The sequence below is a fragment of the Apis mellifera genome, linkage group LG3 (assembly GCF_003254395.2).
Source record: "Apis mellifera strain DH4 linkage group LG3, Amel_HAv3.1, whole genome shotgun sequence".
Taxonomy (NCBI): Eukaryota; Metazoa; Arthropoda; class Insecta; order Hymenoptera; family Apidae; genus Apis; species Apis mellifera.
The window spans coordinates 239,348-254,582 of NC_037640.1; the positions used below are offsets into that span (position 1 = coordinate 239,348).

The following is a 15,235-nucleotide window of genomic DNA, read 5'->3' on the forward strand; positions in this document are numbered from 1 at the left end:
AATAAAGAAACATGAATAAACATGAAGTATAACTCTTTGGATTGGAAATATATTAATTTTATGTTTAAATTATAATAAATTATAATAAAATCGAAGAAATAGTGACTACGTTTACAATTAATAAACTAATTAATACTTAAATAAACATTATTGATTTAATATTTGTCTAATGGAAAACCGATACAAATATATGTATTATAATTGATACATTATTATGAAATCATCATACAGTATTGAATTAATAAGTATAAAATATAAGCAATGATTCTAGATTTTAGAAATTAAATAAAACATATAAAGTGATTTAACAAAAATCATATTTTATCTCCGTTTTATTTCGTTTAATATAAAATAAAATTATTTATAAATTGAAAAATAAATTTTAAGAAATATTTTTGTAAATATCAATTTTTATCTCTATATATATATTTTAATATCTAGAATCATCTTAAAATTTTTTATTCAAATACGTCTAAATATTTTATAGAATCGATATATTTAATTAGAAACTGAAATCAATGTAATCCGAATTTTTTTTTTACAATTGTATGATTATTTCCATTTTTAAAAATTTTTTTAGAAATCGAAACTAATACGATAATTATTTTGAAATCGTTTGAAAATTTTAAAACTAAGAAAATAAAAAATTTTAATTTTACTTTTAAATACAATATGAATTATTATTTAATCCAAAACGAATTATACTATTTTCAAATTCACTCAGTAATCAAACTATACTAATGATTTAAAATATTCGATTTTTTCGAATTCATTTAAAAAATAAAAAATTTATATATAATACTTTTACAATCAAAATTAATTATGTTAATCTTCGATATTATTTTTATAATATTGGATAATTATAATGATAACTATGATTGTTGAATGATTATGATGAACAGATGATGATTATGATGATAATAATTGTAATTAATGATAATAATTACGTTCATTTACTATTATTCTAGCAATAAAAATGGCATTAATAATTATAAAAATAATGCTACGAAAGCGATAGTAAGTGATTATATAGTGAATTGTTATTGTGTCACATTATTCAAAAATGTGTACAAAACTTAAGTTTAACGATAATTGATTTGTATAAAACGAATATAGATAAAGGTACACAGGATTTTGTTTATAAAAAGAGTTATATTCGTGCAATGATTAAGATTTTATCTAAGAATAGAAAAAATTGCACGAGAAAAAAATTCTCCTTTGATATTTGTTTCTTCGAATTTTGATACATACATAGTTCGTACAAGTGTGTATTGATCAATATAAATTTTCATTTGAATTGCATATTTTTAGCAATATAATGATCATATTTGTATAATCATCATTATAATATATAACAGATCTTCAATCATTGAATAAGATTTTATATTATTTGCAACATATAAAAAATGGTTATATCTCGATAGCATCGGTGAAAAGAAAATGAAACAAAGGTAATAAACAAAATTTAATAGAGAGAATAATGTAAAAATAATAGTAATAGTATAGTTTATCAACATGCGTTAACTATGTGACGCAGAGATTAATGCGTACATATAAACTTAAAGCAAATATTAAAAAGAGAACAGATGAGATCGTCGTTTTTTTGGTTAGCCTTTTCATCGATCTCAAAGTGGAAAAATAAACATGTTATTATAGTAGATTTTATGATATCTTAAGCGACATAACGATTTGCGCGTCAAAGAATCTACGATTACACCGTTATATGAATGTTTAATTTTCCGAATGAAGCGTTACAAACCTAAAAATATTATGTTATATATATTTATGAATTGTTAGAAAGATGCATGATGTATGAATCACAACCGCACAAATAAATATACAAATGTGCTGATTGAAATAAAGATATTGGTCGGTCGTAGATCCTTATAACTAACTTATATATATACACTGACAGCGCACGCGAAACGTATGCACCGTTTTACATAATCTTTCGAGTAAATTTAAACAATATATTACAGCATTTTCAATAAGACTATATACATATAGCGAAGAGCTTAACGAACGTTCATTTTCATCGCCTTGGTATTTACAAGTAATCTTACGTGCCGAAATATTTTCGACAAAAGATATTTGATTTTCTTTAATTTCTTTCTTTCTTATTTAATACTACACGCACGCATGTACACAAGCAACACACTTATACACATATGCACACACATACAATTCATAAGAGCAAACATCGACATGAAACAGATCCATTTTTACGTATAAAATAACAATAAACACAAAATACTAAGTTTATCTATCTAGTACGAAAACATTTCCAATAGTTTGTTCTCTCTCCATGTTAATTATTAATCGTTATATCTTATAAAAAAAGTAATGACATATTTTTATATCAATTTGGCTGCATTTTTTCCAGTGATATCGCAAAAGTTTGAAATTCGCGAAAAATAATTAGATTTTTAAGCCAAGTGATCTCAATCTTTTTTCATTCAAAAAACTTTTTTTTTTTATATAAATACAGCTAATCAATTGATTCGGAAGGACCTTGACCCCATCTTGATTTTACCCTTTGTGTCTTGTTTGGAGTACAAGGAGCAATACTATCATCATTAACTTTTCTTTTAACGCTTAACACAATTCCACTTTTTGGAACGAACTTTGAACGAGAAGATATTGTTTTAGATACATTGTTTTCCACACTTGGTGGTGTAGATGGGAATGGAGGAAAATCCTCATCTTCAAGACCTGGAGGTTTTGGTTGTTCAGGAGCTATATTTCGTTTAAAAGTTTCTGGAAAGGGATTTTTATAAGTTCCTTCATGAGTGGGAGAATCTGTTGTCGAACTTGAAAGATTTACAGATACTGGCATTAACGACGGAGAGGAAATGATCGTTGGAATAGTTGGTGTTGTAGATGAAGTCGACGGAACAGAATTTTCAGTCATCATTGTTCCTGATGTTACCACAGCTGATGCAGCTGCAACGGCCGCTAATTCTTCTTCTGCTTTTCTGATTAAATCCAAATCACTTAATGAACTTAAAGTGCTTTTACTTTCTTTTTCCTTTGAAATTGATTCTCGATGACTAGATGAGACTGGTTCAAGTGAAGATTTATCAGCATTTGATTTATTTGATCCTCCAACTGAAAGTTTCATAGAAGGTGGTGAAGAATACTTTTCTGAATTTTGATAAATTGAAGAATTTGCAGTAGTTAAAAATGTGGCACTGGGTTTAGATGGTAAATATGGATCTATTTTTGAACTTTCTTGTCGTTTAACATTTGCTAAGATTTCTTGCAAATTTGGTGGTATCGTTATGTTTGAAACTTTGTCAAGAATCGGTTGAGTAAATTTTGAAATACCGGGCGGTGGTGGTGGTGTAAACGATCTTGTATCTGACGGACTGTAAGCTTCTTCACACTCATCACTGGCCGGTGGGTCCAGCCCTAAACCCTGAAATTAATAAAAATAATATTAAAAATCAATAGAATTTAAAAAAATTTTTTTGTAAATAAATGTATATATCCATGTATATAACATTAATGTATGTAATATTATCATTTACAATCAGATATAATTTTTTTCTAGAATTTTTTCCTCATTTTCTTGTTTTTAACTTAGTAATATTAATTGAATTTATTATATATTTTATAATTAATTTAGTAATATTAATTGAAAGAGAAAAAGAAAAGAAAAAAAATTGAAATAAAAATTAAAAAACAAATTGAAATTAATAATTGAAAATAATAATATAAAAAAATATATTGAAAATAATAACTTTTACTTATTTCATATTATATACGTATTAATATTTTTTTTTTATAAAATAATATCAATCCTGTAATATATTAAATTAATAATAATAATGATATAGTATTTGTAATTTATAATTATTATTATATTTATATATAATATATAATATATATATAATATATATATTATTATATATATTATAATTAAAAAAACATGCATTTTATAGTCAATAAGTTAATCAAATATATTGATAATATTAAATTGAAAATAATTTATATTTATATAAAAATTCTCTATATTATATATACAATATATAATATAATATGTATATATAATATATGTATATATATATATATATATATATATATATATATATATATATATAATTTATATATATTATATATACATAAATTTGTATTAAAAAAAAAAAAGAAAAAAAAGAAAAAAAAAGAAAATGAAAAAAGAAAAAAAATATATATATATATATATATATATATATCAAACATAAAACTGATTTCATTAAAATATTTTCGCAAAAAGTAACCGAACAGCTCGAGGATAGGAAGAGGATACCACGAATAGATCGAAATCAATTTTATTTACAATAGGATAAAAGGAAAAACAATAACATTTGATTTCATAAAAAATAAATCTTGTTAAAATTCTCACCGGCAAAGTAGATGTTGATTCACCAAGAAATGACGAACTAATATTCTGTATTTGTTGCTTCTGCTCTTCGATTTGTCTATTTAGTTCTTCCATTTTTCGCTGAAGCTCTGTAGAATTTTTACTAGAAGAAATTATGCTATTATCAAGTGGGGTACTATCAATACCCATTGAACCAGATATCGAAGGTACTGTAGCTGTTGATGCTGACGTTGAAGAAGTTCGTATATCAAGATCAACTTCTTCTTCATCCATTTGACCGGGACTATACGGTTCATCACCGTCATCCTCAAGAGGTACTTTACCAGGTGAAGACGTAAGATCAATCTTTGAAGATAATTCAGGAACTATTTTACATATTGTTGCAGTATCGAGTAACGTACTCCTCGACATTCCTATATGTGCTCTATTTAAATTGTCAAGAGTTGTTTGTGTAACAGAATGTTGTTTTTCTTTTGCGGATTCTGTTGTATTGACATTTCCAATTGTTTTGTGATATATATTTGTTCCGGTTGCTGAAGGAGATGAAGATGCTGGAATTGTTGGTGTAACCGTAGAAGCAACAGAAGCTGCAATTATTGTTGTATTGGTATTATTAGATTTATCTTTTGAAGCACTTACTAATGGTGGCGTATAGCTTCGATCAGTATCTTTTTTCGATAATTTTATTGGAACACTCGAACTTATACCGGCAAGGCGTTTTCTTTTATTACGGACGATGATTCCTAAAAGAAGATGCGGTCTATGTTCTTCGAAGCCAGGACCATTTAATGGTAATAGAACCTGAGGTATTGTACTCTGACTTGAAAATGGCATTATATAAAAATCCTTTATATTCTTAGAAACATTTCCAACTACTCCAAGTCGACTTCTACTATTTAAATAACTATATAAAGTTATGTATGGAATTTTTTCTTCATCATTTGCTGCAGTAAGTCGAATCACTAGAATTTCTTTCGAGCCAGTCTTTTTCATTTTTGAAATGTAATCCCATACAGTTTCATGACTTATTCTACCAACAACATCAACTGTATCTGGCAAGTCATCCATCAAATCTTTTGCATGACCACTAACTTCTTGCGCGGTAATAAAGAACTTTGCTACATCCACCATATTAACGAAACCTCTCCAAACTGTTTGCCATCCTCCTTTCGGAGTTTCATTTTCAATAATAGTTGATTCTTGTTCTCTTTCTCTATCAATTTCATCATTTATATCCGGTGTTTTAATCGTAACTGTTGAAGATGGTTCTCTGTCTGATAAATCAGAATCATTTCCATCAATAGTGTTCGTTGTTGCTTCGTCTTCAATATGCCGCCAAAGCCGGTCTTCAATTGATTTTTCAGATGATGTTCCTGTTAATCCTGATAATTCTTCTTTCTTTTCCATCTCTTTCTTCCTTTCGTCATCTTTTTTGTCAACATCTTTCAAATCACAATGAATGAAACTATTACGATTTCTTGAACTGTTTTCATTGCTTCTATGTCGTTCTTTTTCTTTTTCTCTCTCCCTATCTTTTTCCTTTTGTTTAGTCTTTTCTCTATTATTTCTTTCCGAACGAAGCTTTGATTTCTCTCTATCTCTGGTTCTGGATCGTTCACGATCTCTGTCTCTATCTCGTTCTTTTTCTTTATCACGATCTTTTTCTCGCTCACGTTTACTTTCTTTATCTCGAGATTTTCTTTCTCTACTTTTTTCTCTAGTTTTACTGCGTTCTCTGTCATCTCTACTATGTTTATGTCTACTTCTACTGATACTTCTACCACGTCTATCGTTCGAAGCCTTCGAACGATTACTCTCTTTTTCTCTTCCCCTTTCCTTTTCTTTATCTCTTTCCTTTTCTTTCTCTCTACCTTTATCTTTATCTTTTTCCTTATCCTTTTTTCTCTTATCATCAAAACTCCTTAATCTTTTCATATCTTCTTTAACTTTTAATTTTTCTTCATCATTTGATTTTTCTAGATCTTTTTCCATATCATCCACAGTTGAAGTTATACTGTCAGCATTGTTTAGTGCAGTTACAATATCTTGTACAGGAGTTTTTGGATCAACGTGGTCAATACTACCATCATTTTCAATTATTTGTTCACCTTTATGTGTTTTAACAACAATAGATTTAGCTTGAGCCATTAGATCTAATTCGTTTTTTTTAATCATTTCTAATTGATGCTTTGTTTCTTTTTCCCGCCATTCAGCTAATTCTTGACTTGCCATTTCATCAGGACTTAATCTTACAACTGCATCTGGTGTTAATGATCTATCAGCAATTTTTCTAAATAATGTCAAATTCTTTGTATCTTTTATATTAAATACGAGACTTCTGTATTTAGCTTTATATTTTGCTCCTGTATCTTTGAAATATTTATACAACTCTAGTTCAATGTTGTAAGCTAAATCTGCTATTTCTTCATCAGTAAGTTTTAAATCTTCAGTTTCTTTTATGCGGCTAGACAACAATTCTGTCAAAGTTTTTCGTATATTTAATCTTATAGGTTCGGTTTCAGGTTTCTTTGGCGGACTAGGCTTGATTTGTTGTTGTTTTGATTGTAAAATTGCCTGTTTTGATTCCTGTTTCTTTACATTTGGTGTTTGCTTTGGTGATACAGCATTTGGTTGTTTAGATTGTGGTTGTGTAATCAATTTTGCTGTTGTGGTTTTCAATAATAAAGAGCCTTTATTTGATGCTGGTAATAATGTTTGTTTAATTTGTATTGATTTTGTACTTGTTGGTTGAATTTGTTGTTGTTGTACTTGCGGCTGTTGTTGTCCACCGGAGATAACTGTAATTTTTTTACCTCCTGTAGTTAAAATCATTTGTTTAGATCCTTGTACTTTTGTATACGTCATTTTTGGAAGATTCTGTCCTTTTCCAGGTGATAATAATGCAGATTTTCCCTTAAAATAATTTTATTAAATATTTAATAAAAAAATAGAAAAATAAAAGAAAATTTTTATACTTACTGTTTTAGCGGATATTTGCGTATTTTGAATAGTTGTGATCGTTTTTCCTACTTGTAGAGTACCAAGATTATTTGTCCCAACTACTTCAAATGTAGGATGTTCCTTTAACCATAAACGTAAATTTGATCTTGTTGGAGCATCAGAACCTTAAAAAATAATAATAACAACAAATAAAAATATTTTTTTTAAAAAATAAAGATCTAACTAAAATCTAAAAAATAAACAGAATTAGTTTACCAGTTAATACTGTTCCAGATTTTCTCTCAAAGACAATAACTCGTGTATCAGATTTTGGCTTCGAGGCAGAATCAAAAGGTGATAATCTTGTTCCTTTCGGGCTAGTGGTTGATCCTGGTATTGGTTTGTCTTTGGTCAATGTTTCTTGAGCATGTGCAAGTATACATGCATCAGAACAATAAATGCTGGAATTTCTTGCTTCTTTTTTACAAACAACACATTGCATACCACTAGAATATTGAACACTACCATAATCACAATTAGAATGTATTAAAGGTGATATTTCTTCACTAAATGAAGTCTGATTAACAGAAGTAAGACTTTTTGGATTATCAAATACATTATCAGATTGAATCCGTTGCTTTCCTGAAGCATTTTGAGTATTTAGTTTTGTTTTTATTTCTTCGTCCTTCTTTTTAGCACAATTTGGACAAACCCATTCTATTCCCTTTTCCTCCATTTGTTGTCCTAAGCAAGAAAAAAAATCAAAAAAAGAAGAAATATAACATAATAAAGAACATATGTAAATTTTATATATATAAATATATAATATATATATATATATATATATATATATATAAATTTTATTATATTATTTGCATGAAAAAATACAACATTTATTTTTTTTTTCTTACCCATTGCTTTGCTAACATGTACACACTTTCCGTGAAACCAATCTTCACATACATCGCAACAAATCATAAAACGATTATTATGCGGTCGCTTGCATATACACCAAAGTCTATCGGGATCATCTTCTGAATCCGAATTATCTTCTTCTTCTTCCTCTTCTTCTTCATCTTCTTCTCCAATTTGTTTTGGATCTTTTTCTTCCAAATCTTCTTCCTCTTCATCTTCTTCTTCTTCAGCTTCTTCTTCCGCGTCATCTTCTTCATCTCGAATTTCATTTCGATTTTTTTCATCTTGATCTATGTTTGTACGAATTTCATGTTTGACGGATTGCGAAATCCTTTGTTGCGCACTGTAACTATTAAATATTGAAATTTGTAATTTTTTGTATTTAATTTACATTTTTATATTTATTTTTATATTTATATACCCAAGTTTTTCTGTTCGTTTAGCAGGTTCAAATGATTTTTGAACAGATTCTGTTTTAACTTGTAATCGTCTACTCCTAGTAGCTGGTGCTTCGATAGGAGGTAATGTAATTACTCGACCACCACGAATAATTTGAATGGGTTCTTTATCATCTTTTGCTGACTTTTTTCCTGTTTCTTTAGATGTGTTTGTATTTGTACTAGTTGTTATTCCAACCGTTGTGTTCGATATAGTTGATGTTACAATTATTGCCGTAGAAGCATCTAATGGCTTAGCACCTTCTTGTTCAGATGTAATCAAAGAAGGAATAAGCATACTATTTGATGTTAATGATTCAGACACAACATTCCCTCCTTGTTCAACAAGTGTAGTCTATAAAATTAGAGAATAAAAAAAAAAGTTAAGAATAAAAAGAAAAGAAACATGATTCAAATTTTTAATTTTATGCTTTTTAAATAATATATTGATATTAATAAAAATAAAAATTTTAATACATGTTCAGCTAAGTCAACTCCAAGTTCTTCTTGTAATAATAATGCTTCAGCTAATAATTCTTCTTCATGTTTACTAGCTTCCATTTCCAACGTAGCTAGTAAATGTTCTTCGCCTTCTATACCACCTAAAAAATGAATTCAATACTTCAATAAGTATAAGAAATTCATTAATTGCCAATATCTTTAGAAGTAGTAATTACCCGAATCCAAGCTTGGTTGTAATTCTTCTGAGACATTAGATTTTATACTTAATTTAGATTCCACTTCGTGATTTTGTACCAAACAATCACCATTTTCTTGTTTTTCTAAAGCAATTGAAGTTTCAGTATTTATAACTCGATCGGAAGACGTAGAAATAGTACCTTTGATTATAAATTTTAAATGATAATTTCAATGTATACAAATTTTTTTAAAGTATGCACAAATATGTATGTATACAAACTGGCACGATTTGATGCTATAGACGATGTTGATGATGAAGGTGTTGATGATAAATGTGTTACATGTGTAAGAGAACTTCCACTTCCAGAGGAAACAACAATTGTAGATGATGTCGTAGAAATCAACGATGTTACTATATTCTCCTGAACTTTCGAATCATTATTCGAACCGACACGACGAATAATATCTGGAGTTGAAAATAATGCAGGACCCAGATTGTCTACCATATATGCTGGCGATTTACGATTTTCTTTTTTTGGATGTTTTTTCGTGCCTAAAAATAAATTGATATTTTTTTACATATTTGTAATATCATATATAAAGTAATTGATAAAATATTATTAAAAAAAAATTATTAACCATCAAAAATCTTGTTCTCTGATGTTTTACCAGAATCTATTTCTGTTTTCATAACAATTTCTGAACCATCAAGTTTTCTTTTCTCTTTCTTCAGATCACAAGATTTTATTTTTGAAATAGTACCAGGCGATGTTATTTTTGCTGATTGTTGATGTTGCATATTTAATGCTTGATTCTGTATTATTGTAGATTGTTGTGCTGACGATACTTGCGGTATTGTTCCTTTCATTTGAGTAACTGATACATTTGATGTTATATTTTTAGCAGTGACAGGTATTTGAACCAGTTTACCATCTTTCGTTGCAAAAAATTTCGTTCCAGTTTGATTCAAATATTTTCCTTTGGGAAGAATCATCTGTTTCTTTATGTCAATATTTTTAAGATCATTTGGTTTCATAAGCACTTGCTTTTGTACAAAAGTAACTTTTTGATTAGTTCTTCCTTGTCCAGGTTTTGTAAGAATCATATCACCTTTAATCATATTAGCATTAATCAAATTCGCTTTAACTTGATTCGTCGTTTGCAATGGTTTGTCAAAATTAACTGAAATATCTTCATTCATTATTGAAGATGATTCAACATGTTGTGATTCCTCTTTTTTCCGGGCAATAGTACTTTTAAGCTGTCTTTTACCTCTAACAAGACCAAATCCTCCTAGGAAAAGAAAAAATAAAGTTGTTTTCAATTTAACATAAATACATTTTATATTAACAAAAATGAAAAAAATAAATAAAAAAAATAATTACTTCTTATACCTGACTTTTCATCTTTCTCAGGACTCTTCATAGCATTCACAGCAGCAGCCATTTCCATATCCAATCGACGAACTTGTTCCATATCCATTTGTTTATTAGGACCTCTTCTACGTGTAGCTATCATACTTCCTCCTCTAGTAGTAAGTCCTTTTCTACCACCTCTAGCTCTTACACCACCTCTTCTAGGACCTCTTGGACCAAAATCTGAATCATTATCAGATGGTGGTTCTGAATCTGATGATTCAGTTGATGACATTAACTCTTCATCATCCTCATCATTAGATTTTCCTTGATCTAGTTGAAGAAATATCATAATGTTAATTTTATATAAATTAATAAATTTAATGCTATGATATGATTACTTTTTCCAATTCCTTGTTGCATTACACCTGTTAAATTTCTTGAAATTGGATGTCCAACAGATTTAGGCGTGCTTGTTATATTGATTGATTTTGAATTATTAGAAAGAGAAGTAGATGTTGCAGGAAAATTTTTTCGTGGTCGACCAACCGGTTTACCCTGGAATATAATATAATATAATGATGAATGCATTTAATTTTTACTGCTAAATAAAAATTTAGTCATATTAGACTTACAGTTTTTACAATAGCTTTTGGTTTTATTGTGACTGTATTCTCAGTATCACCGCCAATAGGCGATGACATTTTTGATGTTCCAGGAGCAGGTGAATGTTGACAACCATATTGTAAACCATCATCAGAAGTAGGTGAATCAATAACAGGCAATGGATCTCTTGGTTTTGGATCAGAAGGAGATAACCTACTTGTATAGCAATGATCTAATTTAACACTATATCTTATGGAGTTTTGTTGTTCTTCTACTGTTAACATATCTGAAAAACATGATCAAAAAATTAATTAAAAATTAAATTATTTAAAAATTATCAATTGTCAAATTAATTATTATTTAATTATTTGAATCAATTTTATTACATATATGATGAAATGAAAATAATTCAATTTGCATAATTTATAAAGTTTTGTACCTAAGAGCTTCATAATAGCGGAGTTTTTGAAGGCAACAAATTAAAATAAAATAAAATAAAACTAATAATACCAAGCATTGCTGTAACATTTTCTCCTAGAATTTGTTTTGCCTCTTCACTTTGTAAAGCTGTCTCTAATCGTTCCAATTGTTCTGGATCCATTTCCATAAAAGGATCAACCAAACTATTTGTATCAGTAGATGTACCAGAATTTATTGCAGTAGATGTAAACATTGGAGGATCAACAGTTAATGTGATATCTCCATTTTCTGTATCTGTTTCTGCTTGTCCTACTCTAACAACACTAACATTTGCATTGGATTGATTCACTAAAAGTTAATATGAATAATCAATATCTAAAACCAATAATCCCAAATGAGTTTATAATGTAAACTTACTGATTAAACTCTGCAAAGTTTCTTGATCAACAGATATTGTACCATCATCATTAACAATGATAATCAATGTATCATCTTTCTTTTCTAATCCACTCTCTTGTGGTTCAATAATAAACGAGCTAGACATTTTTCTTTAAATAATAGAAATGTTGCAGTATTTGCTTTCAACAAAGTTGTTTTGTCAAAAACAGCAATTGTGTCGCAATTGTGTCTCACAAATGAATCGTGTCCAGAAGAAAGAAAGATTATATATACCCTTCAAAGGGAGAAGTAACATTCGAACAAGCATCGAGAATATCAGAAGGAATAAACAAGAATTCCGATTAATCAGCCGCGTTCCTGGTTAGATGGAAATTAAATTTGGATCCTGTGCAGTATAAGCCGGGTAGGACATCAAAATAAGTTGAATACAACAAATTTTTTAAGATATATATCAAAGAAATCGCGAAAAATTAAGAAAAAGTAAAATAACAAATAATTAAAAATTGCGATACACAGTATCGTGTCGTTCACGTTTGTCACGTTATTATCTATTCTACGCTTTACACAATTATAAAAATTTTAAAGATGATAAATATTACACGTTTCTTTAAGAATATCAAATTAAATTGATATTAATTAATAGTAAAGAAATTAAATACACAACACCTTTAATGTCACACTTTGAAAGAAACATAATGTTCATGGTCAAGTAAACAGTACCGCCAAGAAAAGGATAGTCGCCATTTTGTTTGAGTTAGCCAAGTAACGTTTCCCAAAAGTTTTCGGTCATCCGTCGTTGTTTCGTTGTTATTAAGTTATTTCACAATAAAACTCTTCGTATGAGAATTTTTTTATGTAACTTTCGCAAAAATAACGTAACTAGCGAAAAAATGAGACTTTTTTCAACGATACATGATGTTACGAACGCACTTCTACCTTTCTGCACACACTGAGACGCTGCGCACTTCTCGTTGCGCAACAACGAGAAGAGTAAAGCAGTAACGCTATAGCGCGTTAAAAACACCTTCTTGATTTGTAACTGATAATATTTAATTTTTACGAATATCATAAATATTTCTGATTTGTAATATCTTAAAATAGTTTCTATGTTATTAAATGTTTTTGAATAACATTTTCATTTAAATTTTCAATGAAATATAACATATTTGATATATTATATTTTTAAATGATATTATAAATAAGTTTGAAGTTATGAAGTTATAAATCTTATTGTATATTTCTATAAATTTTTTTCTACTTTTTTTGATAAATCTTAATAAATTTTTATATTGATTTTAATACAATTAATGTATATGAAAATAAATAACAGATTCATATTCAATAATATTTCTTATTTATTTCTACATTTATTTCTATATATAATACAAAATAAATTTTTATATATTATTTTATATATTGTATAAAGTGGATTGAAAATATAATTATATAATATTCATAAATATGATAAAATGAAAAAATAAAATCTAAAAATAAAAAAAAAAGTAAAAGAAAATATAATAATAATAACCAACACTGTATATATATTTTAACATTTCGTGTCATACAATTAAAGTTCCGTAAGAGGGAGTATAAAGAGAGTTTGTTCGATTAAAATTAAATAATTTTATAATACAAATAAAAACAAAGAAGATAGAAATGAATGTATAGTGATATATAAAATATCGAAAATGGAAAATACTAAATGTACAAAAATTATGAAACTTGATGGATCGAAAACAAAAAAACAAAAACGAGGAATTGTATATTTATCTAGCATACCTAAATATATGAATATTGCAAAAATTCGTGAATTATTTACAATATATGGAGAAGTTGGAAGAATCTATTTTCAATTAGCAGAAAATGGTTAATTGATTATATATGAAAGAGCAAAATATGTATAAAAAGTTTTATTTTACATAAATATAACCTCTATTTCATATTTTTTTAAAAGAACACATAATTCATTCATTTGATGATAGTCGCGATATTTTCCATTGATTAATATTTAAATATGTATAAATATTTTTTTTATATTGCAGGATTGGAACAAGATAGTAAAACAAAAAAACGAAAAAAAATTCATACAAAGTTTTTTACTGAAGGATGGGTTGAATTTGAAAGTAAGAAAGTAGCAAAATATATTGCATCTACATTGAATAATACACAAATCTCAACTAGAAAAAGAAGCAAATTTTATGATGTTATTTGGAATATAAAATATCTTCCAAGGTATAATAATAATTTATTTTTAAATTGTAATTAATTTACATTATATAAAAAATTTACATAAAAAATGCATTTGTATTAACCATACAATTTTTATTAGATTTAAATGGATTCATTTGAGTGAACGTTTAGCATATGAACAAGCAGTACGTAAGCAAAGATTACAAACTGAAATTGCACAGGCAAAACGAGAAGCAAACTTTTTCTCACACAATGTTGATAGAAGTAGAAAATTACATCAAGTGCAGCAAAATGGAAATAGTTCTTTCATACCACCTGTAATAAAACAGAGAGACACAGATGCTGAAATTAGAAGCAGAAAAGAAATCGAATTAATAACAGATAGAACAAGTTTCTTAGAGTCTTTATTTGGATAAGATATTTAACTATAATATATATTGAAAGATATTTTTAAAAAAACATTCAAAAAAATTATATTAATAAAAATTATGTATTTGTTGTTTTATGTTTATGTATTTTTATATTTAAACAATTATCATTTGATTAATGGAATAATTTAATTGATTTGTAATGAATTTTCTTATCTTTTATATCTTCTGGTATAAAATAAATCATATATATTATACTTTACATATTTTTTCTTTTTTTTCTTAAATTTTGAATTTTATGAATAACTAGAATTTATAAATATTAATTGTTTATTTTTTTTTATATTTAGTCTTTGGAATATAAAATATATCGTTAAAATATAAAAATCATGTATTAAATTTATTTTCACAAAAATAGTTACATTAAAAAAAAATGAATAAGTATAATAATATGCTTGTCAAACAATTTAAATTAATAATAATAATAATTTTTAAAAACTGCTATAAAATATATTAAATTGTTGTTATAATAAATAAAAAATTTGTTTTTTATAATATATCATATTTAATTTTCTTTATCACTATCATATATCTGAGAAA

General features: G+C 27.0%; 2 protein-coding genes across 4 annotated transcripts; one reads left to right on the forward strand and one right to left on the reverse strand.

Moving 5' to 3' along the window:
- Positions 1-1,195: 1,195 nt before the first annotated feature.
- On the reverse strand, positions 1,196-13,067 carry LOC724402. Of its 3 annotated transcripts, none has more exons than XM_026439862.1 (15): positions 12,096-13,067; positions 11,769-12,026; positions 11,288-11,544; positions 11,054-11,210; positions 10,692-10,985; positions 9,937-10,590; positions 9,578-9,850; positions 9,336-9,497; positions 9,136-9,260; positions 8,643-9,013; positions 8,218-8,570; positions 7,583-8,050; positions 7,346-7,491; positions 4,388-7,279; positions 1,196-3,418 (listed from the first exon to the last, which is right to left on the reverse strand). In XM_026439862.1, exons 1-15 carry the CDS (start codon positions 12,220-12,222, stop codon positions 2,489-2,491), a joined length of 7,467 nt encoding a protein of 2,488 aa, XP_026295647.1. In that variant the 5' UTR covers positions 12,223-13,067; the 3' UTR covers positions 1,196-2,488. The 3 variants fall into 3 exon arrangements, with proteins under 3 accessions (XP_026295647.1, XP_026295646.1, XP_026295645.1); XM_026439861.1 differs by having other exon boundaries at positions 2,489-3,418; positions 9,336-9,440; positions 10,683-10,985; XM_026439860.1 differs by having other exon boundaries at positions 2,489-3,418; positions 10,683-10,985.
- Positions 13,068-13,616: 549 nt separating this feature from the next.
- Positions 13,617-14,942, forward strand: LOC724363 (activator of basal transcription 1). Its single transcript, XM_001120184.5, has 3 exons — positions 13,617-13,943; positions 14,120-14,309; positions 14,407-14,942. The coding sequence occupies exons 1-3, from the start codon at positions 13,766-13,768 to the stop codon at positions 14,681-14,683; spliced, it is 645 nt and encodes a 214-aa protein (XP_001120184.2). The 5' UTR covers positions 13,617-13,765; the 3' UTR covers positions 14,684-14,942.
- The last annotated feature ends 293 nt before the right edge of the window (positions 14,943-15,235 follow it).

Excerpts from the sequence above, each read along its gene's own strand:
- LOC724363 (XM_001120184.5), top strand. The coding sequence starts at position 13,766 with ATGGAAAATACTAAATGTACAAAAATTATGAAACTTGATGGATCGAAA. Across the intron at positions 13,944-14,119 it reads TTTTCAATTAGCAGAAAATG|GATTGGAACAAGATAGTAAA; the intron begins GTTAATTGATTA and ends TTTATATTGCAG. Across the intron at positions 14,310-14,406 it reads AATATAAAATATCTTCCAAG|ATTTAAATGGATTCATTTGA; the intron begins GTATAATAATAA and ends AATTTTTATTAG.
- LOC724402 (XM_026439860.1), bottom strand. The coding sequence starts at position 12,222 with ATGTCTAGCTCGTTTATTATTGAACCACAAGAGAGTGGATTAGAAAAG. Across the intron at positions 12,027-12,095 it reads AACTTTGCAGAGTTTAATCA|TGAATCAATCCAATGCAAAT; the intron begins GTAAGTTTACAT and ends ATTAACTTTTAG. Across the intron at positions 9,261-9,335 it reads ACAACCAAGCTTGGATTCGG|GTGGTATAGAAGGCGAAGAA; the intron begins GTAATTACTACT and ends TTCATTTTTTAG.